The sequence below is a fragment of the Scyliorhinus canicula genome, chromosome 26 (assembly GCF_902713615.1).
Source record: "Scyliorhinus canicula chromosome 26, sScyCan1.1, whole genome shotgun sequence".
Lineage (NCBI taxonomy): Eukaryota > Metazoa > Chordata > Chondrichthyes > Carcharhiniformes > Scyliorhinidae > Scyliorhinus > Scyliorhinus canicula.
In genome coordinates, this window is record NC_052171.1 from 9,335,148 (window position 1) to 9,361,897 (window position 26,750).

At 53.1% G+C, this 26,750-nt stretch overlaps 1 protein-coding gene across 2 annotated transcripts in view; it reads right to left on the minus strand.

The window, feature by feature from the left end:
- Nucleotides 1-1,257: 1,257 nt before the first annotated feature.
- Nucleotides 1,258-26,750, minus strand: part of LOC119957347 (serine/threonine-protein kinase 10-like) — a 43,300-nt gene continuing 17,807 nt past the window's right edge. For both annotated transcript variants that reach the window (XM_038785260.1, XM_038785261.1), the window contains exons 6-20: nucleotides 24,881-25,075; nucleotides 23,349-23,430; nucleotides 23,072-23,182; nucleotides 20,109-22,082; nucleotides 18,241-18,468; nucleotides 18,103-18,129; nucleotides 16,478-16,608; nucleotides 13,772-13,895; nucleotides 11,816-11,992; nucleotides 10,185-10,314; nucleotides 8,541-8,665; nucleotides 5,518-5,703; nucleotides 4,602-4,727; nucleotides 4,005-4,118; nucleotides 1,258-2,683 (exon numbers count right to left, since the gene is read on the minus strand). In XM_038785260.1, the coding sequence (XP_038641188.1) occupies nucleotides 2,549-2,683; nucleotides 4,005-4,118; nucleotides 4,602-4,727; nucleotides 5,518-5,703; nucleotides 8,541-8,665; nucleotides 10,185-10,314; nucleotides 11,816-11,992; nucleotides 13,772-13,895; nucleotides 16,478-16,608; nucleotides 18,103-18,129; nucleotides 18,241-18,468; nucleotides 20,109-22,082; nucleotides 23,072-23,182; nucleotides 23,349-23,430; nucleotides 24,881-25,075 (3,865 nt within the window). In that variant the 3' untranslated portion in view covers nucleotides 1,258-2,548. The remainder of the gene's footprint in view (nucleotides 2,684-4,004; nucleotides 4,119-4,601; nucleotides 4,728-5,517; nucleotides 5,704-8,540; nucleotides 8,666-10,184; nucleotides 10,315-11,815; nucleotides 11,993-13,771; nucleotides 13,896-16,477; nucleotides 16,609-18,102; nucleotides 18,130-18,240; nucleotides 18,469-20,108; nucleotides 22,083-23,071; nucleotides 23,183-23,348; nucleotides 23,431-24,880; nucleotides 25,076-26,750) is intronic.

Below are 26,750 nucleotides of genomic sequence, written 5' to 3' on the forward strand. Positions count from 1 at the left end.
GTCCAGGTCCGGAACCTTCCCTAACACCCGCCTCATTAAAGCCACATCATCCCAATTCAGGGCATAAACACTGAGCAGAACATTTAGCATCCCCTCCAATTTCCCGCTGGCCACCACATATCTACCCCGTGGATCGACCACAATGCTGCCCATCTCGAATGCCCCCTCCCCCACTTTCGTCTCCTCTTCAGCACCCTATGCGCCGATCCGCCTCGAGGGGCTGATCAAAGGCCCCTCCCCCATCAACTACTCCAGCACCCTCGCCACATCGTCGCCAGCCTCCGCTCCCTCGATGCCCTCGAGGTCCCCAGGTCCTGTCTCCTGGAGCCACTCTCCAGGTCCTCTGATTTCTCTCTCAGCCTCTTCCGGCTGTTGTCCAAAACCATCTCCAACGAGGCCGCCTGCTGCCCCCCCCCCCAGCCTGCTCCACCTTCTGAATCGTCAGGCCTCCAGCCTCTGCCCCACTCCATCGCAGCTCTGAGTGGCACCACCAGCTCAGCCAGGTCTCCCGAGGCCTCCTTCCTGCGCTGCTGTGTTGCTGCTTAAATACTGCGCCAGCTGCTCCGTCCACCGCTGGGCGGGCAACGCTACCCCCTTGCCCTCCGCCATCTTAACCTCTGACGCACCTCGAAAACTGTCTTGCTCCAGCTGCTCCCTCTTTCCCGTGGCACTTCCCGTCCTCTAATCCGTACACCAGTATCTCCTTCCCTGGGGCCTCACACACCTTTTGCCCCCAACAATCCCCCCAAACGGGTGGGCAAGGGCCAACAAAACCCACCTTGAGCGGGAGACGCAAAATGTGCCACCACTCGCTCCACGGCCGACACCGGAAGTCCCAAGGGGAAAGAATTATTGACCAACATAGCTGCAGTGAAAAGTACTGTAGTTTATTGAGGCCCAGTGTATGAAACTGCTTTAAGCCCAAAAGTACAGACAAAAAAAGTGAAGTGCGTTTTATTTTCATTTGTGGACACTAATTTTGAACAAAAGTGCTTCATCAGGAAGTCGATCGGAATCCACGGAACCCCACAGGGCAGAAGGAGGCCATTCGGCCCATCGAGTCTGCACCGACCCTCTGAAAGAGCTCCCTACCCAGACCCACTCCCCCCCCCCCCCCCCCCATTCCTGGAGCACCACCTAATGTTTTGGACACTAAGGGCAATTTAGCGCGGCCAATCCACCTAACCTGCACATCTTTGGACTGTGGGAGGAAACCGGAGCACCCGGAGGAAACCCACGCACACACACGGGGGAGAGAACGTGCAGACTCCGCACAGACAGTGACCCAGCGGGGGAATCGAACCCGGGACCCTGGCGCTGTGAGGAAGCAGTGCTAACCACTGTGCTACTGTGCCGCCCCATTGTTTGAGGAATGGTTGCTGTGCGGTGTTAGGCAGCGTGAGAATATGTCTTTGCACGAGGCTGAATTCTCACGTCCCAAGGGTTGCTGGGATTATTTTCCTCGTCACAACTTCTCGTCTGGGCGTCTTGGGGGGTTGCGAACACGCGCCTCAACTTTCAAACTCGCCAATTCCTTAAAACCTCCCCTTCCCCAGATGCCGTCTTTTGCAAGTTAAAACGGGAACGTTAACTCTGGCTCTTGAATTCCTAAAATTGATTGTGGGAAATGCTTGGAGGTGACACAGGGCGCTCAGGTTAGTCTGGTATCTTTGTCAGGGGGTTAGCAATGATAAATGCCCCCTCATTTTACCGCCGGCCCCGACTCATTGGTCCAGCTGGAGGTAAAGTTCCGGCCATTTGAGGGAGCGGTCAATCTTCCCTCGGCAGGCTGTTCAACTCTGGGTGGCATCGCGCTTTCCAGCGGGGTCAGGAGTACGGGTTCTGGTCGTGCTGCCCACCCCCGCCCCACCCCACCCGAGCTCCCTGCACTGATGCCACAGCGTTGCACGGGGGGAAGGGGTTGGGGAGAGAGATCCCGCTAAGGGTTCGACCCTTCCATCTTCCCCTGCCTCCTCCCCTTCCCCACCTAAAACAGCAGAGGGCCCTGCGATCAGGAGTTACAGCGATGAGTCGGTGTCTCACTGCGACACAACATAGCATTTTTAAAGAAAACATATTCTTCCTGGGAGACCAGCATTTGTTGCCCATCCCTAATTGCCCTCTAGGGGGCAGCTAAGAGTCAACCACCTGTGCTGCGGGGTCTGGAGTCACGTGTAGGCCCAGACCGGGTAAGGACGGCAGATTTCCTTCCCTCAAGGACATCAGTGAACCAGATGGGTTTTTACGACAATGGGTGATTTGCTTTAATGGTCATCATTACTGGGATTAGCGACAGTTCCCGATTTTGTTAAACTGAATTTAAATTGAACCCATGTTCCCAGAGCCTGGATTAGTAGGCCGCTGACGTTACCACTACGCCAACATCTCCCCTCAATGAATTCCACTCCCCCCCCCCATCTCACTTAGCCTCTGAACCTTGTTTAAATTCGCCGTCCGATGTTGGTTCTGGGCTCGAACGGGGGGGCTGCTCTCAGCAGGAATGTGTGTCTTCGGGTGGAGGGAGGTTGCTGGAGACCGGACGACCTGCCTACGATGGGAAGCTCGGCAGGGGGAAGAAGCGGGAGATTCTGTGCAGCGAGGACTTGGAGGTGTCCGGCTCGCTGCTCCGTCGGTACGGGACGTCCGGCTGCAGCCGCTTGCGAGAGAGTTCCTCCTCCAGGATCTGCGGAAACACAGGGAGCGGAACACGCCAGGAATCGGTCAGCACCTCCAAGAATCAACATCGGCCACGATCGGATCATGGCTGACAACACAAATATTGGATTTTACTCCCGTGAGCTCCCCGGTGGAACAGGAAGAGGGCGAGGGGAGATTTGGCCACGAGGTGGGAGGGGGGCTCCGGACGGAGTCGCGGGGGAGAGGCGGTCCCCAAAGGTGGAAAGATCAAAGACCAGAGAGGACACCGATCGAAGGTGATTGGCTACCAGAAGCTATCGAAGAATTTACAGTGCCATTCGGCCCATCACCGGCCCCTGGAAAGGGCACCCTGAGAGAAGCCCGACAGAAGAAACGGGGGGGGGGGGGGGGTGAGGAGAATGCTTTCACCCAGCGAGTGGTCAGGATTTGGAATGCGCTGCCTGAGAGAACAGCGGAGGAAGAGCCAAACGAGGCTTTTCAAAACGTATGGCTGTGATGGGCTGAATGGCTTTCTGTGCTGTAACCAGTCTTTGGGGGTTGCTGGAGGGTGAGTTCGCTCAGGGGGCAAATGAGGGCGGGAACTTTAGAGTTTAAACGCTGCTGGACGAGGAGCCAATGTAAATCAGCGATGGGCGGACGGGGCAGCGATGGGCGGACGGGCAGCGATGGGCGGACGGGCAGCGACCGGGCAGCGATGGGCGACGGGCAGCGATGGGCGGACGGGCAGGCGATGGGCGGACGGGCAAAGCGATGGGCGGACTGGGCAGCGATGGGCGGACGGCAGCGATGGGCGGCGGGGGCAGCGATGGGAGGACGGGCAGCGATGGGCGGACCAGCGATGGGGACGGGCAGATGGGCACGCAGCGATGGGCGGACGGGCAGCGATGGGCGGACGGGCAGTGATGGGCGGACGGGCAGTGATGGGGGACGGGCAGTGATGGGCACGCAGCGATGGGCGGACGGGCAGCGATGACGGCGTGGCGACGGGCAGCGATGGGCACGGGCAGCGATGGGCGCACGGGCAGCGATGGGCGGACGGGCAGTGATGGGCGGACGGGCAGCGATGGGCGGACGGGCAGACGGGCAGCGATGGGCGGACGGGCAGCGATGGGCGGACGGGCAGCGATGGGCGGACGGGCAGCGATGGGCGGACGGGCAGTGATGGGCGGACGGGCAGCGATGGGGGGCGGACGGGCAGACGGGCAGCGATGGGCGGACGGGCAGCGATGGGCGGACGGGATTCGGCGCGGGTTGCGATCCAGGCAGCAGAGTTGGGGATGAGCTGGGGGTTTACAGAGGGAGGATGGTGCGAGCCCCAAATCTCGGGGCCTCTGCGTGACACTCACCCGCTGCCGGGACACCAGTCGGCTGTTCCATTCTTCCAGCTCCATCGTGTGCTCCTCGTCGAGCGTCCTCAATTTCTCCTTCTCGCCAGTCACCAGCAGGTTCAACTTCTCGGTCTGGGAAAAGGGACAAAGGAACGTCACTCGCCTCGGCTGTCGGCCTGGTTCCCCCTCGGCGGCTCAACGCCACGCACGGTCTCCGAGGAGTGGGGGGGGGGGGGATTAGGGAGAACCGTCCATTCGCGATCCCCCTCCCTGGCTCACCTGGCGGCCCCCACTCCGCTGGGGTTTTCCAAATTCCCGTCAGCTCCCGAATCCCCGGGGAGGTTCAAACAAGAGCGGTGTGGGAACGGCAATCCTGCGGGAAAATCCCAGGCGGCCGAATGTTTTTGCTGGGACGGAGAGAGTTGCTGGCCAGGCCGGTGCCCATCACCCAGACCGGGGGGTGCCTCACCTTCTTTAACCGCTCTGCCGCTGTTACGGGATTAGGGCTGGGGACTGGGCCTAGGTAGGGTGCTACTTCAGAGGGCGACGGGCCGAATGGCCTCCCACTGCACTGTAGGCTTTCTACGGCTTCCCCGGCAAAGGACGAGGGATTACCTGGAGCTGTTGCAGTTCCGCCATGTTGCTGTCACACTGCCTCTGCAACTCCTTGAGCTGAGCGTCGTGTTTCTGCTGCTGCCGTTGCCTCGCCTCCTTCTGCCGAGTCTCTTCCTGGGCTAAAAACTGGGAAAAGAAAATAGCCCACCGGCATTACTCAGCGGGAGGAAGGGCGAGTTTACATTCAGTACGTGGAACTGAACAGGTTCGCCGTTCCGGCCTTCCGTTTCCCCGCTGGCCGACACTTCACAGGAACGTCAGGACCAGGAGCACGGGGAGGCCATTCTGCCCCTTCAGCCTGCTCCTCCAGTCAATGGCCGACCGGATTCCCCACTTTCCTTCCCGTCCACCCTCGTGGATCAGAAAAATGTCCAACTCGGGTCTTGAATATAATCCGTCACCCACAGCCCCTCCGAGAGAAGGAATTCCTCCTCACCTCCACCTACGACGGGAGGCTCCTCATTATGAAAATGCCTAGATTCTCTCACGAGGGAAAAACATCCATACGCCCTCTGAAACCCCCTCAGAGTCTGAAATATTTCAATAAGATCCCCTCTCATTGGTCTAAACTCCAATAAGTACAGGCCCAACCTCTCCTCATAAGACAGACGCCCTTCGTCCCAGGATCGGGCCTAGCGAGCCTGCTCTGAGCTGCTTCCAATCCCTCCTGAAGTAGGCCAATACTGTACACGGTCCTCCAGACGAATTCTCACCAATTCCCGATGCAGCCCCGACTTTTATACCTCCTCCCAATAAAGGTCAATATTCTATTTGCCTTCCTAATGCCTTGCTCTCCCTGAATGTTTGATTCGGGAATATTCGGGAACCATATCTGAGGCCGTGTTTCGCGCACTGGTTGTCACTCTGTGTTCAGGTTGCAAAGGGGAGGGGAGGCAAACGTTTGATGAGGGCTGACCTGTTTGATCAGCTCCCTCTGCTCCACCGAGGCCAGGGCCTTGATCTTCAGGCTCTGCTTGAAGATGTTGAGGCGGGTCTTGCTGTCGTTGCGCTGCGCCTTGGGCACTCGGGCCCTCTCCTGCGCCTGTTGGCTCCTCACGTCCTCCAGGAGGCAGCCGTGGTGGTGGGTCATTCGCTCCGTCTCCTACAAGAGGGAGGCAACTCGTAACTCCGACGGAATCCGTCAGGGAGGACAAATGGTTATACAGGCCCAGGGCAGCACAGTGGCTCAGTGGTTAGCACTGCTGCCTCACGGCGCCGAGGACCCAGGTCTAATCTCGGCTCTGGATCACTGTCCGTGTGGAGTTTGCACACTCTCCCCGTGTCTGTGTGGGTCTCGTCCCCCACAACCCAAAGATGTGCAGGGTAGGCGGATTGGCTACGCTAAATTGCCCCTTAAGAAAAAGTTTAGCCAGGCGCAGGAGCAGACAGACAGACAAGGAGATCCTCCTTCACCCTCCCCCGCCCCCTGGGCACTGGGTGGCTGTACCAATACGCATCGCCTGTAGAACAACAAATAGCGATCACCATCGGACCTGAACAATGAGACAGTGAGAGTGAGGTGGTGACAGGTTGTGGCGATTGGGTTAGTGGGCAGGAGGTGAATGTTTCCTCCGTAGTACCTGTCCGGTGAGAGAGGATCTCACTCTTACGCTGGGCAGATGGGCAGGAATTCAGATTTGTGTATGTGCAATACCCTGTGGTTCTGGAGACCTGTGCAGGTAGTCAGCAACAGAAACTCCCCAATCCCGACAACCAGACTGTGCACAAACCTTTGCAAGTTTTTAATTTGCTTCTTTTGATACAACGTACACGCTAATTAGGCAACGTTCCCTCTGTCTCTGAGGCACAGGCAGGCAGAAACATATACACAAACATACAAAACAACACAGACATAGATGCACAAAAGAACACACATAAACACCACACCAAAAACACACACACATACACAAACAAAAACAGACACACGCACTCATAAACACGCACACACACAAACATGCAAACATGCACATACACAAATGCACACGCACATGAAAAATACACATGCATACATGCACACATACATACGCAGACATGCACACACAACCGCACACTCACACAAACATACACACACACAAACATACATACGCACACACATACACACAACTGAAATGCACAAACATACACACACACAGAAACACACATACACAGAAAGAGACACGCATACACACAAACTCACACACACTTCACACACAGAAACAGACAACTCACACACACACAAACATACATACACACGCACACTTACACACTCACAAACACACGCACACACATACATACGCATACATAAACACAGGCGCACACATACACAGAACGCCAGACACAAAGATGTCTGACGCAAAGAAAATCAAACATATTGCGGGTGCTGGGAATCAAACAAGGAAAGGCGGAGAAAGGATTTTGGGATTGAAACTTTCCTGCTCTTTCGCCTATCACAGACCTTCCCTCTTGTGCTTCCCCGTTCTCTGCCCCTGTGATTGCTTCAATCCCGCCAAATCCCGTCTCCAAATTCTCCGTCCTTGCTGGCGGGACGGACTCGAATCGGAGACTCCCGGTCTCCACCTCTCTCTCGACACATGCTGCTGAATATTCCCAGCACTTCCTCCTTTTACTCACCCAGAGGCACAGCAGGATACGGAGGTGAATGTAGGAATTTCAGATCTATTGTATTATAGGTACTTGGCACATTAAGGGTTAAAGGCCTGGGTTGGTGTGCGTTTGACTGCTGCAGCCACGTTTTCAAAAGAAATCCGAGTTTGAAAAGGTTGGGAGCCGGGGGTGCAATTAAAGCATCATAAAAAGTTTGGGCTAATGGAAGTTTGTTCGGATTAAGGGGATTCCCTGTGGAGTCGCATAGAGTGCCATTCAGCCCATCGAGTCTGCACCGACCCATTTAAGCCCTCACTTCCACCTTATCCCCCTAACCCAATAACCCCTCCTATCCTTTTTGGTCACTAAGGGCAAATTATCATGGCCAATCCACCTAACCTGCACATCTTTGCACTGTGAGAAACCAGAGCACCCGGAGGAAACCCACGCAGACACGGGGAGAACGTGCAGACTCCGCACAGACAGTGACCCGAGCCGGGAATCGAACCTGGGACCCTGGTGCTGTGACGCCACAGTGCTATCCACTTGTGCCACCGTGCTGCCCATTAGATTTAATGGAGTTAATTACATTTCAGCTCTGTAGGATGATGTCGTTGCTGGGTGGCGCCAAGGCATCAGGCATTTTGCAGAAAGCAGAAAGAAAGTGAGCTGAATGAAGCGGTGTCCTGAAGTGAAGCAGTTTTGAGCTCATTGCAGGTCAGTTAAAAGAGATGAACAGTCTTTAAAGCAGCGCAGACTTGTCTGAGGACAGGGAGTGGAGCAGAAACGAGTTAAGAAGCATCTTCTGAAGACACACAGCCAGAGTTTCTGCATGGGTCTGACAGGAGTCTGATCTTATCTTTACAGCACTGTCAAAAGATTGCTCTTTCTCAAAGAACATCGCTGTGAAGCAAGTGTGCCGTTGGTAGTTAGAGTGAATTGAGAGCGGAGATGGTATTTCTTCTGTTGTTTGAGTGGGAATAAAGATAGCAGTTAAGGGTGTTGTACTGATTAGCACTGTGATAATTGTAAGCTATTTTCTCGCGTGATGTTAAGGATATTTTAATACAGCGTCAGTAATAAGTTAATTTTAATATACCGTATCCCTATTTCTCCGTGAGATCAATCCTGGATCGAGAACTCCTTCCCTCACAGTCTTACAAAATTAAAATAAAACATAATCTGTCCAGTATCATAGCCGCTAATGGGGGTGTGTTCTGGGATTGTAATGATACACACATTCACACATATACACGCAGACGTGGAGAGATAGGAGCGTGTGCAGAGACACAAACAAAAACACGGGCACTGTCTCGGACACACGCACGGTTGAGTGTGGAGTTGACAGGCACTCACCTTCTCGTGTCGCTTCATCAGTAGCTGCCTTTGCAGGGAGCACTGCTCCTTCACCTGCTGCTTGAACAGGTGATATTTCTCCTGTAGGTGCCGCTGCTCCACTTCCCAGACCGCCGATTCACGGTCTAACATAGAGACACAGAGGAGGAGGAGGAGGAGGAGGGGGGGGGAGAGTCATGATACAAGATGAACAGACAATTAAATAAGCGCCCCCGCCAGAGGTCAGCATATCGCGTCGCAGAGCGTCTTCGGACGGGGATCTAACAGCACCCAATTCATTTTTTCCAATTTAGCGTGGCCAATCCACCTACCCTGCACATCTTTGGGCTGTGGGGGCGAAACACACGCAGACACGGGGGAGAATGTGCAAACTCCACACGGACAGTGACCCAGGGCAGGGATCGAACCTGGGACCTCGGCGCCGTGAGGCAGCAGTGCTAACCCACCGCGCCGCCGTACCGCCCGAACCCGCGCCAGCGTTAAGGGAAGGTGGAATCAGGTCCCAGATAAGCAACGTCTGAATTTTAAAATTCTGATTCCCCTTTTCATGGCCCTCCCTGTCTCTGTACCCTCCTCCAGCCGCCCCCCCCCCCCCCCCCACAACCCTCCGCGATCTCTACGCGCCTCCAATTCCTGCATCTTAGGCAGCCCCCTGATTTGAATCCGCCATTGGCGGCAATGCCTTCACCTGCCTGGGGACCCAATGTCTGGAATTTCCTCCGTAAACATCTCCACCCTCTCTCTCTCTCTCTCCGCCCTCTCTCTCTCCACCTCTCTCTCTCCTGCCCTCTCTCTCTCTCCGCCCTCTCTCTCTCTCTCTCCCTCTCTCTCTCTCCAGCCCCTCTCTCTCTCTCTCCACCCTCTCCTCTCTCTCTCTCCGCCCTCTCTCCCTCTCTCCGCCCTCTCTCTCTCTCCTTTCTCTTCCTTTCCTCCTCCCCCGCCCTCTCCATCTCTCCTCCTCCTACTCTCTCTCCGCCCTCTCTATCCGCCCTCTCTCTCTCTCTCCGCCCTCTCTCTCTCTCTCCACCCTCTCTCTCTCTCTCCCGCCCTCTCTCTCTCTCTCTCCGCCCTCTCTCTCCTCTCTCTCTCTCTCCGCCCTCTCTCTCTCTCCGCCCTCTCTCTCTCTCTGCCCTCTCTCTCTCCGCCCTCTCTCTCTCCCCTCCCGCCCTCTCTCCTCCCCCTCTCTCTCTCTCCGCCCTCTCTCTCTCCGCCCTCTCTCTCTCGCTCCGCCCTCTCTCTCTCTCTCTCGCCACCCTCTCTCTCTCTCCGCCCTCTCTCTCTCTCTCTCTCTCCGCCCTCTCTCTCTCTCTCTCCGCCCTCTCTCTCTCTCTCTCTCTGCGCCCTCTCTCTCTCTCTCTCTCTCCGCCCTCTCTCTCTCTCTCTCTCCGCCCTCTCTCTCTCTCCGCCCCCTCATTAAAATGCTCCTTCCACCTCGACCAAGCGTTTCGGCCACCTGATCCTCCCATGTGGCCTGCCATTTTAAGTTTTGCTTTCTAACGCTTTTGCGAGGCACCTTGGAATGTTTTAGTGCATTAAAGGTGCCAATTAGGCAGAATATTGGTTGCGGGATTGCAACAGGAGCATTTGATGATTAATGTGGATTGATACGGGAGCGGGCTACCTTTTCCCATCGTGGGTTCTCACCTCTCTTGAGCTGATTCCCTTTGACCAGCCGCTCCGAATCCACAGACGATAGCTTTGTCTTCCTCTCCTGAACAATCTTCTGCAGCTCCTCGTTCAACTCCTGTTGTTGCCGCTGGATAAAGTCTTGTTCCTCGATAATAAAGAAAGGCCTGGCATTTATATCGTGCCCAGCGCGACCTCAGGATGTCGCCAAAACCCGCTCCACGGTAAATCAGGTCCATTTTGGGTTTTTTTTCCCCCCTTCGGGGGTGCGTTCCCGAGGTTGGGAAGGCAAATGGCCCGTTGGCTTTTATTGCGAAGGGATTTGAGGAAGCTAAGGAAGAATATACTTGTCTTGGAGGTGGTGCAGGGAAGGTTCTCTAAGTTGATCCCTGGGATGAGTGGGGTCATCTCTATGATGAGACGCTCAGGTAGGCACAGTGGCTAGCACTGTGGCTTCACAGCGCCAGGGTCCCAGGTTCGATTCCGGCTTGGGTCACTGTCTGTGCGGACACGTTCTCCCTCGTGCCTGTGCGGGTTTCCTCCGGGTGCTCCGGTTTCCTCCCACAGGTCCCACGAAAGACGTGCTTGTTAGGGTGAATTGGACATTCTGAATTCTCCCTCTGTGTACCCGAACAGGCGCCGGAGTTTGGCGACTAGGGGCTTTTCACAGTAACTTCATTGCAGAGTTAATGTAAGCCTACTTGTGACAGTAATAAAGATTATTATTAAACTGAGTCAATTCTTGCTGAATGAGAGGCGATCTCATTGAAGGGGGTTTGTAAAAGGTGGACATTGAGAGACTGCTTCCCCCTGCTCGAGGAATCTAGGAACACGGGGTCACAGTCTCAAGTTAAGGGGGACACGATCATTTAGGAACCGAGATGAAGAGAAATTTCTTCACTTGGAGGGTGGTGACTCTTCAGACATCTCTACCTGGTTGAATATGTTTAAAGCTGTGGGACAGAAGGTGTTCTGATCCCTCAAGGAATCATGGGAGCTGTCAGGAAAATGGCGTCCAACACCAAGATCAGCCAAATCGATTGCAATATAGCAAAATAGTAACACAAAAATCCCACGGAGCTCAGCATCAGAGGGTTGACAATCCTACTCTCGAAGAACACTAGCTGCAAAAACTGGAGATCTCTACCACCGTCACCAATAGTTGTTCACCTGGTGGTTGGTGCAGGGCAGGCTAAACCGCCCGGAAACAGCCGACACTATTTAACCTCCATTCGGTCGCACAAAATAGGCTCGCCAACTGGAGGCCGGGCCCGATTAAAAACCGAGCCCTCGGCCTGAATCGAACAGGGGCAGGGAAAAGTGATTTGTTTTGAATCACTCGCGCATTCAAAGTATCAGCTTGCATCATTGACTTTGTCTATATAGGTGATTGTGGAACCCAGCTCTTCATTCCCTTGATGAAGGAGCTACGCTCCAATAGCTAGTGATTCCAAACAAACCTGTTGAACTTTAACCTGGTGTTGTAAGACGTCTTACTTCATGGACGGGGAGAGATTCATTTGTAAAATAGTTAATGACGTGGGCGATTTGTTCATGGGAGGTGGGCGTCGCTGGCTTTGCCAGCATTTATTGTCCAGCTCCGAGGGCATTTAACAGTCAGCCACAGTGTCATATAGAGAGGCTCTTACTTGCTTTTTGTCCTTCAACATTTGCCGCTGTTTTGCAAAGACTTTCGCTTGCTGTGCCTTCAGGCGTTTTGCCTCATCGCGTAGTCGGATGGAGTAGTCGTGCTCCAGTCGCTCGATGATCTGCCTGTGGCCGCGTTCCAAGCTCTCGATCTCCTGGTCGTAATATTGCTTCTTGTTCTAGTCGGACGGAAAGGACACAGGCAATGATGCGGAGGCTGCTTGATCGGGGACCGTGCCCTAACAGTCCTCCTCCTGTGCCAACATCTCCTCCTGTCTCGACCCTTGCCAGTGCTGAGTCAGGATGGAGGATGGAGACCCCATGCAGTCTCCAGCCAGTGTGACTGGGTATCAGCACACCCATCCTCGCTGACTCCAGCTCAGAGATCAGCTAAACAGTCACTGAAGCTGCAATTTTCAATTTATTATCCTTCACCTCCCTCTCTATCTTGACAAGATCCTCTGGTAAAGCTTCCTCTGCACTGTCCCCCATCAAACACTCTCAGGACAGGTACAGCACGGGGTTAGATACAGAGTAAAGCTCCCTCTACACTGTCCCCATCAAACACTCCCAGGACAGGTACAGCACGGGGTTAGATACAGAGTAAAGCTCCCTCTACACTGTTCCCATCAAACACTCCCAGGACAGGTACAGCACGGGGTTAGATACAGAGTAAAGCTCCCTCTACACTGTCCCCATCAAACACTCCCAGGACAGGTACAGCATGGGGTTAGATACAGAGTAAAGCTCCCTCTACACTGTCCCCATCAAACACTCCCAGGACAGGTACAGCACGGGGTTAGATACAGAGTAAAGCTCCCTCTACACTGTCCCCATCAAACACTCCCAGGACAGGTACAGCACGGGGTTAGATACAGAGTAACGCTCCCTCTACACTGTCCCCCATCAAACACTCCCAGGACAGGTACAGCACAGGGTTAGATACAGAGTAAAGCTCCATCTACACTGTCCCCATCAAACACTCCCAGGACAGGTACAGCACGGGGTTAGATACAGAATACAGTTCCCTCTACACTGTCCCCATCAAACACTCCCAGGACAGGTACAGCACAGGATTAGATACTGAGTAAAGCTCCTGTGGTAAACCACTGTTACACCTGTATTAGGTGATGTAAGGTAGAACCTGTAATACAGGTTCGCCGGTAGCCCCTGCCTGCTGGCTCCGCCCAGTAGGAGGAGTATAAATATGCGTGTCATCTATTCAGCAGCCATTTGGCCAGCTGCTGTGGGAGGCCACACATGGGGGCAGCAGGGTAGCATGGTGGTTAGCATAAATGATTCACAGCTCCAGGGTCCCAGGTTCAATTCCCGGCTGGGTCACTGTCTGTGTGGAGTCTGCACGTCCTCCCCCTGTGTGCGTGGGTTTCCTCCGGGTGCTCCGGTTTCCTCCCACAGTCCAAAGATGTGCGGGTTAGGTGGATTGGCCATGCTAAATTGCCCGTAGTGTCCTAATAAAAGTAAGGGGGTTGTTGGGTTACGGGTATAGGGTGGATACGTGGGTTTGTGTAGGGTGATCATGGCTCGGCACAACATTGAGGGCCGAAGGGCCTGTTCTGTGCTGTACTGTTCTATGTTCTATCTCACTGCAATAAAGCCACATTTATATCCAACCTTAGTCTTTGTACAATTGATCGTGCAGCAGCTCCCTCTACACTATCTAAATAATCTTGGAAACGTGACCCCAACTCCTGCTGTGTGTCCCGTTGTCCCATTTCAGACATGAATGACCTCTGGGCCAAGTGGAAATGACTTTGGCATTCCGTGTGGGATCAAGGGTGGTTTCCTGACCAGAGGGATCTGGATTTGGATGTGGAACTGCACCATTGTTGCCGATCATCGTCCACACTCACCTTGACCGGGCGTGTTCCCGTATTGCTCCCCCCCCCCCCCCCCCCCCCCCCCCCCCCCGACCCCGAGCCGATTCGCCCCCTGCTCACCATCATTTCTTGCTCAATTTGCCGGATCATTTGCTCCCGCTGCTGCTGCAGCTTCAGGTCGAGCTGAGTCTGCAATCGCTGCTCCTCCCTCTGCCGGAGTCGAAGTTCCCGCAGCTCCTGGCGCCTGTTGGGAATCATTCGGAATCACTCAGGGCTCTCTTGGACGGTTACACGTCACAATACCCGGCCTGCGTTTGGGGAATGGGGGAGAGTGGGGGAACAGTCGCACCTCCAGATCATTAAATCCACGCTCATGGTACAAAGGGGCAGAAATTCCTTGGAGTTCACAACTTCCTCGGGGTACACACCTCCAACAATCTGTCCTGGTCCACTCACGTCGACGCTATCACCAAGAAAGCACAACAGTGCCTATACTTCCTCAGGAAACTAAGGAAATTCGGCATGTCCACATTAACCCTTACCAACTTTTACAGATGCACCATAGAAAGCATCCTATCGGGCTGCATCACAGCCTGGTATGGCAACAGCTCGGCCCAGGACCGCAAGAAACATCAGAGAGTCGTGAATACCACCCAGTCCATCACACGAACCCGCCTCCCATCCATTGACTCCATCTACACCTCCTGCTGCCTGGGGAAAGCGGGCAGCATAATCAAAGACCCCTCCCACCCGGCTTACTCACTCTTCCAACTTCTTCCATCGGGCAGGAGATACAAAAGTCTGAGAACATGCACGAACAGACTCAAAAACAGCTTCTTCCCCGCTGTCACCAGACTCCTAAACGACCCTCTTATGGACTGGCCTGATTAACACTACACCCTGTCTGCTTCATCCGATGCCAATGTTATGTAGTTACATTGTAAACCTTGTGGTGCCCTATTATGTATTTTCATTTATTCCCTTTTCATTTCACGGATTTAATGATCTGTTGAGCTGCTCGCAGAAAAATACTTTTCATTGTACCTCGGTACACGTGACATCCAATAAACAAAATGCAAAAAGGCCATTCAGCCCCTCAAACCCTCTGTCAAATGGATCCCAAACCAGATGGTGAAACTAGACTGTGGCTGGTTTACAGGATCGGATCCTATTTCTCGGCCTCCACACAGCAACACCCAGTGCCCACTTCTGTGACGCAGTACAATGAAGTGGGGGCAAATAATCAAATTAACAAGTTAAATTAAACAGGTAGCTACCTAAAGGGACACTGTAGGATAAGAGAAAATCTGACCAGAAACTTATCTGACCCACATTAAAATGTTTTGGGGCTGATGGAATATTCTCTCATTATACTCTCTTTAGTAACCAGCGGGAAAGAAACACTCGTTAGCCAATGGAGAAAGGCAAATTAAACCAATCAATCGGCCTTCAAAGGACCCAGTAACTAAAATAAGATTTAAAGGAACACTACCGGTCACATGATAGTCTCTCTTTATATGTACTCTCAATACTTTGGTTAACAGTGGCCATCATGTGTGTATCTTAACAATATACTTAAGGTACAATTGATATCCTGTGCCTTTCTATTAGATCTCACCCGACGTGTACCTAATCTCCCTTCCCTCCACATCCCTTTGTCTCCTTAACAAAACAAAATGTATGGTTCGGGTCTTGCAAGCTCCAAATGTGCGGTTGCTTTTTGTTGGCAGAGGTGGGTGGAGTGTTCAGGATTTCCCAGTACTCCTTGCGTCAAGTCTCGCTTCGCTATGAGCTCTAATTTTAAGTTGTTTTCCCCTGAACCCGGTCGGTTATCGTTCCCTGACACCAGGAGCCATCAAGTACTTCACCAAGTAGCCATACCAGCCGAGACAGTGGGCGATGGCGGACGACTAGTTTGTGAGAAGCTGATTTGTCTTCGTACAGGACAGAGCCATAAGACCATAAGACATAGGAGCAGAATTAGGCCATTCGGCCCATCGAGTCTGCTCCGCCATTCAATCATGGCTGATATTTTCTCATCCCCATTCTCCTGCCTTCTCCCCATAACCCCTGACCCCCTTATTGATCAAGAACCTATCTATCTCTGACTTAAAGGCACTCAGTGATTTGGCCTCCACAGCCTTCTGCGGCAAAGAGTTCCACAGATTCACCACCCTCTGGCTGAAAAAAATCTGTTTTAAAGGATCGTCCCTTCAGAGGCTGTTCCCTCGGATTCTAGTTTTTCCTACAAGTGGAAACATCCTCTCCACGCCCACTCTATCCAGGCCTCGCAGTATCCTGTAAGTTTCAATAAGATCCCACCTCATCCGTCTAAACTTCAACGAGTACAGTCTCAGAGTCCTCAACCGTTCCTCATACGACAAGTTCTTCATTCCAGGGATCATTCTTGTGAACCTCCTCTGGACCCTTTCCAAGGCCAGCACATCCTTCCTTAGATACGGGGCCCAAAACTACTCACAATGCTCCAAATGGGGTCTGACCAGAGCCTTATACGGCCTCAGAAGTACATCCCTGATCTTGTATTCTAGCCCTCTCGACATGAATGCTAACATTGCATTTGCCTTCTTAACTACCGACTGAACCTGCACCTTAACCTTAAGAGATTTGTAAACAAGGACTCCCAAGTCCCTTTGTGCTTCCGATTTCCGAAGCATCTTCCCATTTAGAAAATAGTTTGTGCCTCTGAGGGGCTGAATGGCCGCCCCTGGGTGCTGACGGGTGGAAGACGGGTTGGTGTTGGGTGGGGCGGGGAAGGTTACCCATCTAGTCGAGAGGAAAGGGACACAGCGCGGACTATGGCCTCACCTGGCCGAGCGCATGTCTTGGTCCTTCTTATTGTCCTCGCTGACCACTTTGGAGGTTGTGACGCTCACCTCCACTCCATCCACCACAAACTTCCGGGTTTTCTTCAACGTCTTTCTCAGGGTGGGTCTATCCTGGAACACAGGCCAGCATTTTTATAAACCTAATGAGGTGCCAATTTCCCTTCTGTAATCGTGGCAATTTGTTACAGGGGTTCATTCGTGACTTTCCCACTCTGATGGGCGACAGCTCCTCGCCCTACTAAGGGCTACTTTTATAAAGTTATTTTTTCACGTGGCGTGGCGTGGTCGGCCAACATTTATTGCCCTCGAGAAGGTGGTGGTGAGCCGCCTTCTTGCACTCCGAGTGGTGTAGGTACACCCACAGTGCTGTTAGGGAGGGAGTTCCAGGATGTTGCCCCAGCGACAGTGAAGGAACGGCCGATATATTTCCAAGTCGGGGCGGTGAGTGACTTGGAGGGGAACCTCCAGGTGGTGGGGTTCCCAGGTATCTGCTACTCTAGATGGTCGAGGTCACGGGTTTGGAAGGGCTGGTACAATATTGGGATCACAATTTTTATTCATGTATCTTTAATGTAACATACGTCCAGGTTGTCTTTACTGAGGGACAGAGTGGGAGAAGAATGAAATCTGAGTCTGTGGAGAGTTGAGGAGTTTGGATTGATGGGGAGTGGGGGGTGGGGGGGGGGGGGGTGGGGTGGGGGAGTGGAGAGTTTGGAGAGTGGGGAGTGGGGGGGTGGGGAGTGGGGGAGTGGGGGGTGGGGGAGTGGAGAGTGGAGAGTTTGGAGAGTTGGAGAGTGGGGGGTAGGGAGTGGGGAGGTGGGGGAGTGGAGAGTGGGGGGGGTGGAGAGTTTGGAGAGTGGGGAGTGTGGGGGGGGTGGGGAGTGGGGGGGTGGGGAGTTTGGGGAGTGGGGAGGTGGGGGAGTGGAGAGTTTGGAGAGTTGGAGAGTGGGGGTTGGGGAGTGGGGGGTTGGAGAGTGGGGGGGTGGGGAGTGGGGAGTTTGGGGAGTGGGGGGGAGGGGAGTGGGGGGTGGGGAGTGGGGGTGGGGAGTTTGGGGAGTGGGGGGGTGGGGGGAGTGGAGAGTTTGGAGAGTGGGGGGTGGGGAGTTTGGGGAGTGGGGGGTGGGGGAGTGGAGAGTTTGGAGAGTTGGAGAGTGGGGGGGTGGGGAGTGGGGGTGGGGATTGGAGAGTTTGAGAGTGGGGGGGGTGGGGAGTGGGGGGGTGGGGGAGTGGGGGTGGGGATTGGAGAGTTTGAGAGTGGGGGGGGTGGGGAGTGGGGGGGTGGGGAGTGGGGGGTGGGGAGTTTGGGGAGTGGGGAGGTGGGGGAGTGGGAATTTGGGGAGTTTGGCGAGATGGGGAGTAAAGATTCCCTGTTTGAGGTTTCTTTATTGCCGCACTTGAAGACACCGTTGCTGTGGGTGAACAAACCCTCTTTAACTATTAAAACTGATCTGCCAGTCTGATGGAGCACTGGGTCAGTGTCAGCTTCAACCTGACACACGAGACATCAGCAAGGTTGAAGTCACCCATGGCGGGCGCTCTATAAAAACCAGTGCCGTGCGGGAGATTGAAACCTTCAAAGAATTCAGAGGGAAAAGGAATACTCACTTCTTCATCAAAATCTTCAAACTGCCTCTGGAAGGTAGGAGAAACAGACAGGCAATGAGATTGATTCAAAGATAGCCCAAGCAATGAGAATTGCAAGGTGGCAGAAGTAAAGCGAAGAACCTCGTTGAAATGAGTTACCTTTTTATAAAACGCATCGCTGCAAGGGGTCAATCTATTTGACCCAAGTTCTTCCGTACTATATAGTTTGGAAACTCTCCTTTCCCCGGTGTCACTCTCCAGTGGGCGTACAATGAGAGCACGATTTCCAGTAGAAAGATGTTGTGCCTCTCCCTCCAAATTGGGCAGGCCATTTGCTTCCAATCTTTCAGTTTCCATGGAAACGGCAGCTTCGGGAGGCTTAATAAACTGAAAGCAGAGGACTGTTTTTGTTGTTGCATGTTTTCCTCCCTGCAACGCGCTTTAGCTCCCTCGGTCGAACCCACACCCTCACCCCAACCCAACATCCAGCCTTAATGAGGGGAAACTGGTTTCTTAAAACCTTGCTGTGGAAGTCACCACTGTTGTATATATCACATACGAGGTGTAATACGGTAAGGCTCCTGTACTACAGGTACAGGGGTAGATCCCTGCCTGCTGGCTCCGCCCAGTAGGCGGAGTATAAATGTGGGTGCACACCGAGCTGCAGCCATTTCGGTGTGAGGCTACGCATCTCTGTGTAATAAAGCCTCCATTACTCTCTACTCTCGTCTCATCGTAATTGATAGTGCATCACTTGCTCCCATTGAAAACCCCTCCTGCCTCATCGATGGAACAAGCGGAAAGGGGCAGGGTTTATCGTTTGGGCTTTCGTCAAGGCTCAAATGATCAGAGGGATGGGAGGAAGAAAGAAAGAAGGAAAGACAGTAAGGTGGACAGAAAGAAAGACAGAACGGAAGGAAGACAGAAAGAAGGGAAGCGAAGGAAAAAGAGAAAGAAGGAAAGAACGGAAGAAAGAAAGAGAGAAAGAGAGAGAGAAAGAGAGGAAGAAAGAAAGAGGGAGAGAGAAAAAAGAGAGACAGAGAGAAAGAGAGAGGGAAGGGAAGAGAGAGAAAGAAAAAGAGAGCGAGAGAGAGTGAAAGAAAGAGATAAAGAGAGAGAGAGAAAGAAAGAGAAAGAGAGTGAAAGAAAAGAAAGAGATGAAGAGAGAGAGAAAGAAAGAGAGAGAGAGAGAAAGAAAAGAAAGAGAGAAAGAAAGAGAGAAAGAAAGGAAGGAAACAAAGAAAGAAAGAAACAGAGAAAGCGAGAGTGAGAAAGAGAAAGAGAAAGAAAGAAAATGACAGAGAAGGAAAGAGAGAGAAAAAAAAGAGAGAAAGAGAGAAAGAAAGAGAGAAAGAGAGAGAAAGAAAGAAAGAACGAAAGAAAGAACAAAAGAAAGAAAGAAGAAAGAGTAAGAATGAAAGGAAGAAAGAAAAAAAGGAGAGAAAGGAAGTCAAAAAAACAGACAGTAGGACTGAAAGAAAGGGAAAGGAGAACAAAAGGAAAGACAGATGGACTAAAAGAAAGAGAGAAAGTGTAGTGACTTGTGATGTCAGAAACACAGCCGCCAATTTGTGCACAGCAAGATCCCACAGACAGCAAGGTGTTCGCGAGCAGAGAAATCGGTGATGCCGATTGAAGGATGACCATCGGCAGTGCCCCCGAACTGAACCCACCCGCGCTCTTCTTCAAAATGATCCCATGGAATCTTCTACATTCCCTTGCGGGGGCAGATGGGGCTTCGGGGGGAAGTCTCGTCCAAAGGATGGTACCTCTGACAGTGCGGCCCTCCCTCAGTACAGCAGTGGGTGAGTCAGCCTACATTTTCATGCTCAAGCCCTGGGGTGGGTCTTGCACCTCGTGACTCGGAGACATTAGCCAGTGAAAGAGTTAGAAACAGAGATTTGCGCAACGGGTCATGGCTTTGATTCAGTTAGAATGCAGGGAGGGCTAGAACGTGGAAAAGGGAAAGTTTACAGCTGAGGACGGACATGAGAAACACCCGACTCCCGTTACTTTGCAAACCCTACCTCCGTCTGAGGACCTGGACGTTCCTGGTCATGTGCATCTTCAACAGGCGAGGGCTCGTTGTCCTCTGTCTGTCCTGTTAGCCCCTGCTTCTCCTGCTCGCCTAGGTTGACAGGTGCGACCCCTTCCTCCACCTGACTGCTCGCACGCTCTTCTTCCTGTACTCCCTCGGCAGATTCTTCTGAAGGCTTCGGCCCTTCATCGGGACCTTTGACCTCTTGGGCGGAACCACCTGCGCTGAGGGGGCCTGCACCTTTCAGAAGGTGCGGGGTGATTTCTTGGCCGGGCCCTCCCGAGTCGTGCCCCCCCCATTCCCTTCCACCAGCTACGACCAGGTCGATCAGTTCGTTGATGACACAGGTTGCTACGGCAACATCCTCACTCCATCCGGGCCCACCTTCCGTGGCTTCGGTGAGACGGTCAAGTACCTGGTCTGCGCTCGCCCTGCTGGCGGCTTGGGTATCGCCCACGTGTGCGGCAGCTCGTGGCGCCAGGGTCGCCTCACGCCCGGGCGATTCAGGTTCTTTCGTCACGGCAGGGTCCTCATGTCCGCGTGCGACCGTGACCTTCTCGATTGAAGCCTCCATCAGCTCAGGAACATCTATCAAATTGCTTTCTGCCTCTTCGCGCGGAAGAGACTCCATTGAGCCTTCATCGCTGAGCATCCCTTCTGAAGCTCGTGCTCCAGCAATGTTGTCCGGCTGCTCTGACAGGGGGTTGGGCATTTTGCCGTCCTCCCAATCAGATTCCCCTTCCTTTGCCTCTTCCTCTTGACCAGTCGCTGTCTCCGCGCGCACAGGCGACAACAGCTCAGAGTTTCCTCCAGTCCGTCTAATACTCTCAGAACTCTGTGGTGCATCTTCCTGATGTCGGCAATTATCTTCAGTCGACCGAGCGGGGGAAATCGAGCTCTCTCCCTCGGCATCCAGATTGTTGACTTTGAAATCTCGGATAACTTCTGTTTTCCGGGCATCTGTAAAGCTTCCACATTCTAGCTCACAAGTGGTTTGCTCCAACTCCACAGTTTCAGCTTTCCAAGGTCCAAGGGAACAAATGCTGGTCTCTTCCTGTGTCGACTCCATGTTAATATTGTTAAGTATTTCAGCAGTATTTACTGATGCACTGTCCTCTGGAGCGGCCATCTTTATTTCTGCCGTTGCTGGATCCTCCGACATTTCGGTCCAAGGTTTATCCAAGATTCTGGACTCCTCGCTCTCTGTTTTTCCCAATGACGGTGCAGGTATCTCTGTCTCTGCGGGATCCTCTCCTCCGGACGGCGGTGGGCCCATGGATTCGCTCCTCGAGTCCCCGTTCCTCTGTCCTGACGCTGCCTCGGCCTGTTCCCTGTTGTCTTCAACTCCCGAGTCCGACCCCCCTTCCAAAGCGGTTCCCAATTCTTTCTCGTTCACAGGCTCAGGCGCCTCGATGGGTTCGTCACACCGTTGTTCCGCCTCGCTTTGGATGGCACCACCGTTCTCCGCTTGCAATTCTGTCGACCCTTGCGGACCGATCAGGGGCTCGTTGCCTTGATTAACACTGGCCACGAGGTTAGGGGTTTCCAAATGCGCCGCCTCGCCAATTTGCACGGTCTGCTCCTCGTGTTCCTGTCTTTCAGCTGCGCCCATAACCGCGTGCACCTCCTCGTTACCAGCCGAGAACTCCACTAATTCACCACTGCCCTCATCGGGAGTGCTGAAGGCTGAGATGCCGTCGTCCGCTGTCAGCCCCTCGTTTTCCAACATTCCACACGCGCCCATAACCGCGTGCGCCTCCTCGCTATCGGCCGGGAACTCCATCAAATCTCCGGTGCTGGCTCTGTCGTCAACCGTGCAGCTCAGGATTGGGTTAACGGCTCGGCCTTCATGAACAGGCCCATCGGTTACTGACTCTTCCTCCCGTGTGGCCTCGGTGACACCCATCAGCTGTTCCTCCTCCGCGTTGAGTCCACTACTTGAGCACGGCTGGTATGTCGGGGCCTAGCAGGGGGAAGATAACAGCGCATGACTTGGAGTGGAACTGAAATTGCGGAAAAAGTACCGCAAGTCCATCAGAAAATTAAATATAATAATAATCTTTATTGTCACAAGTAGGCTCACATTAACACTGCAGTGAAGTTACCGTGAAAAGCCCCTAGTCGCCACATTCCGGCGCCTGTTTGGGTACACGGAGGGAGAATTCAGAATGTCCAATTCACCTAACAGCACGTCTTTCGGGACTTGTGGGAGGAACCGAGGAAACCCACGCTGCGAGAGCGTGCAGACTCCACACAGTGAGCTGAAACCGGGAATCGAACCTGGAGCTGCGAAGCCACAGTGCTAACCACTGTGCCGCCCGTGCCTGATTGGTGGACACTGCTTATTGGAACCTTATTTCGCCAGGCAGCACGGCTTCTGATTGGCTGGCTTTCGACCTAAGCTTTCTGTTTTCATGAGGAGAGAGTTGAAAAAAGAAACAATTAAATTCACTGCACGAGGCGTGAATCGAAGGGAACTCAGCACTACGATCGTTGGGTGGTGATTCGCGTTGTGATTGCGTTTTGCACCCGGAGGAAACCCACGCAGGCACGGGGAGAAGGTGCAAACTCCACTCAGCCAAGGCCGGAATCGAACCTGGGACCCTACATTGGAGGGAGAACAGTAAAGGCTCAGCTGATTGGCCCCTGGGGTGAAAGTATTCACTGACATTTCAAAGGAAGGGCGGTGACCTCAGTGAACAGGATTCTGAAGGGTGTTTGATGGGGTATAAAGACTGAGAGATTGTTTTCGCTAGTGGATGCGGATGGTCCTTTGTTGGGAATATTTGAGTCTGAGGGGAGTTTTGTGGTCTCTCTGGCAATCCAGTGACAATGGAGTTGAGGCAGGGGATCGGGAACGATCGGATTCAATGGGCTAGCAGGCCCGATGGGCCAAACGGCCTCGCCCTGCTCCTATTTCTTACGCCGTGCTCCCTCTACCAAATGCAGTACCTCCATTTCGTCCTCCTTGCCTTCTTCGATCTCCTCCATCACCTCGGCCTTGGCTTCAGCAATCAGCTCTCTGATTGGCTTGTTGCTGGCCACCGCAGTAACGAATGGGTGCTGAGGGCAAGGAGCAAGTGTTAGTCGGACAAAAAAAAAAACGTCCCGTGCCCGTGATGAGGAAATGAACGGCTTGTGCCGTCTGCCAATCTCAGCAAGCTACACGACCCATGGGCTGTCTTTATCAGAGGGTTCAGCCCAGAGGAAACGGGAATGAAATGTTCACCTGGAGAAGCTGCTTTACGCACCATCGACCGTCCACGTTTTTGTCCAAAGCTTTGCGGAGGAAATCTTTGAAATCTGGTGACCTGCGAATTCAATAGTCGAGGTGCTTGTTATCGGGAAGACTGAAGCATTTGTTTCACATCCTCCCTCCCCGCTCCCAACTCTGTTCCCTCGCTGTCGACTCCGTCTCTCCCCCCGGCCAACAGTCTGGGATTAAGAAAGTCCGTTTGCAACCTTGGCGCCATGTTTGACCCCGAGGTGGCCACCTGACTCATGCTCGCGCCACCACGAAGACCAGCCCACTACCACCTCTGTCCTATCGCTCGACTCCGCCCTGTTTAGACAATCGTAGAATCCCTACAGTCCCATTCGGCCCATCGAGTCTGCAATGACCCTCTGAAAGAGCACCCTGCCTAGGCCCACTTCCCCCACAGCCGCACCTAACCTGCACATCCCCGGACACTGAGGGTCACTTTAGCACGGCCAATCTACCTAACCTGCGCGCCTTTGGACTGGGGGAGGAAACCGGAGCGCCCGGAGGAAACCCACGCAGGCACGGGGAGAACGTGCAGACTCCGCACGGACAGTGACCCAAGCCGGGAATCGAACCCGGGTCCCTGCCGCTGTGAAGCAGCAGTGCTAACCACTGCGCCACCCTGACCTCAGCTTACCTGCTGCTGAAACCCTCGTTCCTGCCTTCGCCGTTCGGGACCTGTCCACTCCGACACACTGCTGACTGGTTCCCCCACATTGTACCCTCTGTAAACGTGAGCTGACCCAAATCTCCATTGCCCCGTGTCTTAACCCGCGCTGAATCCCGCATTCCCCCTCTCACCCCCAGTGCTCACCGACCGGCACCGGCTTCCAGCCGAGCAACGCCTCGATTTTAAAATTCTCACTCTCAAATCCCTGTGATCTCCTCCAACCCTCCTCTGCGCTCCTCCAATCCCAGCCTCCTTACGCCTGCCCGATCTTTATCGCTTCACCATTGGTGGCTGTGCCTTCAGCCGCCTGGAGCCCCAAGCTCTGGAATCTCTCCCCCCCCCCCCCCAATCACTCCACCCTCCCTATCTCACTTTCGCCCTCCAGACGTTCTTTTAAACCCACCTCTTCGACTAAGCTTTTGGTCGCCTGACCTAATATGGCTCGGTGCAATGTTATTGCTCCTGTGGGGCATCACATGTTGGCAGTTAACTGTCAGCCGCCATCAACTGGTGCATTCTCCCTGGCATCTGTAGAACGGTGCTGGAGAAATGTAACTCGTGCTTGCCACTGATTGATTCAGATAAAAAGTGAGGGATTGCCGTCGAAGTGAATCGCTCTCGCCCCTTCCCCGCCAAGTCCAAATTACCCGCCTCACTCGCCAAAAGAATCTTTCGCGTTTTCACAAATGGATAACAGTTAATTAAATAAAATGGCTGCTCGCCCCTTTTCAGCCTGGGAGGAACCAAGAGTCCTGCCTTCCCACAGCCCAGCGCCTCATGGTTACAAAGGAAGGAAGGAAGGAGAGGTCAATTGGAGCTGGTTGAGTACCATCGGGAAGGGTGGGATAGAGTTGGAGGGGGCGCCTTTGTGATCTTCAGCAGGACCCTCATGGGGTTGAGCTCATGGTGAGGAGGCTCCATCTCGGCGAGCTCAATTAGCGTGATTCCAAGGGACCAGACGTCGGCCTTGTGGTCGTAGGGCGCATCCTTTGACGTTTCGCAGCGGACAACCTCCGGGGCCATCCTGCAAGACAGGAAGACAGGTTGAGAGGACAAAGTGCTGCTGACGTTCAGAAAGACCAGCCGGCTCAATCCCATACTTGGCGCAAAGTTCTTCGTTGCTGCCCCTGAATTGTAAACCAGAGCAGGCCACGGCATCGCAAACTAAATAAAACCCACAAATAAACAGAAAATCCCAATCCTGATTTAGGTTTTAGACATATAGATCATAGAATTTACAGTGCAGAAGGAGGCCATTCAGCCCATCGAGTCTGCACCGGCTCTTGGAAAGAGCACCCTACCCAAGGTCAACACCTACACCAGGGGTGGGCAAACTACGGCCCGCAGGCCGCATGCGGCCCGCCAAAGGTATTTCTGCGGCCAACCAAGTCATTAAAAAAAAAAAAAAAAAAATTTTGTTTTAAAAAATTTTTTTTTTCTTTTTTTTAATTTTTTTTTTAAGGTTAATGGGGGGGGGGGGCTGTTGGGTTACTTACTGGTATAGGGTGGATACGTTGACTTGAGTAGGGTGATCATTGCTCGGCACAACGTCAAGGGCCGAAGGGCCTGTTCTGTGCTGTACTGTTCTATGTTCTATATGAGGCGCCCAGAATCATAACCGGGTGAAGGAATTATTTTACTTAATATACTATGCGGCCCTTTGTGAATTGTGAATTTCTGAATGTGGCCCTTGCACGGAAAAGTTTGCCCACCCCTGACCTACACCCTATCCCCATAACCCAGTAACCCCACCCAACACACTAAGGGCAATTTATCATGGCCAATCCACCTACCCCGCACATCTTTGGACTGTGGGAGGAAACCGGAGCACCCGGAGGAAACCCACGCAGACAACGTGCAGACTCCGCACAGACAGTGACCCAGCGGGGAATCGAACCTGGGACCCTGGCGCTGTGAACCCACAGTGCTATCTACTTGTGCTACCGTGCTTCCCAAAGCAAGCCCCATAATTGTGGAATAATAAATATTAGCAGGGCCCCCAGCCTAAAACATTTGCAGGCGAGTCAGTACCTTTGTACTCTTAGCGTTTCTTTATAGACAAAATTTCTTTCACCCACGGAATCAAACCTCCCCATTCTGGGGGAAAAAAACCTATATAAAACTGCCTAATTTTAAAATAGGCCGAGGATTATTCATACAAATTTGAGTTCAACTGAAAAAGAGACACTTTTGTCGAAGCTTTTCGCCGTGCACCCATCAGGACAATCCGCAAGAATTGTGAGGGGAACAACATTCATATTGTGTGAGAAGAGAGTGCTGATTGGTTGGCGAGTGGTCTCTGAGAGGTTGCCAGGGAGAATGCACCGGTTGATGGTGATTGACAGTTAACTGCCAAGCATTGTTTGAAATTTAAAACAGGCAGCTCGACTCTGATTGGCCAAGTCATTGCCCTGACAACCAGTGAGTGGCTGCCATTTATGTTGTTCAGCTGAAACAGACGCAATGTGCTTATGTGCTCTTTCTGTCTGCAAAGAACATTGCCCAAATTCTGCCAAGAGTCTGGCCTCGTGACTTGCTTATAGCCATGGACTCAGAAAGTCTAATTGGGAACAGCTTTTTTCCTGAGTTGAAAAGGCATGTTTTAATCCGATCGGCTCAACATTATTCGAGATTTAAAGACTCGGAGCTGGGCAGCCAATAGCTCCCTGTTGCTTTCTCCATGGTGACACCTTGGCCAA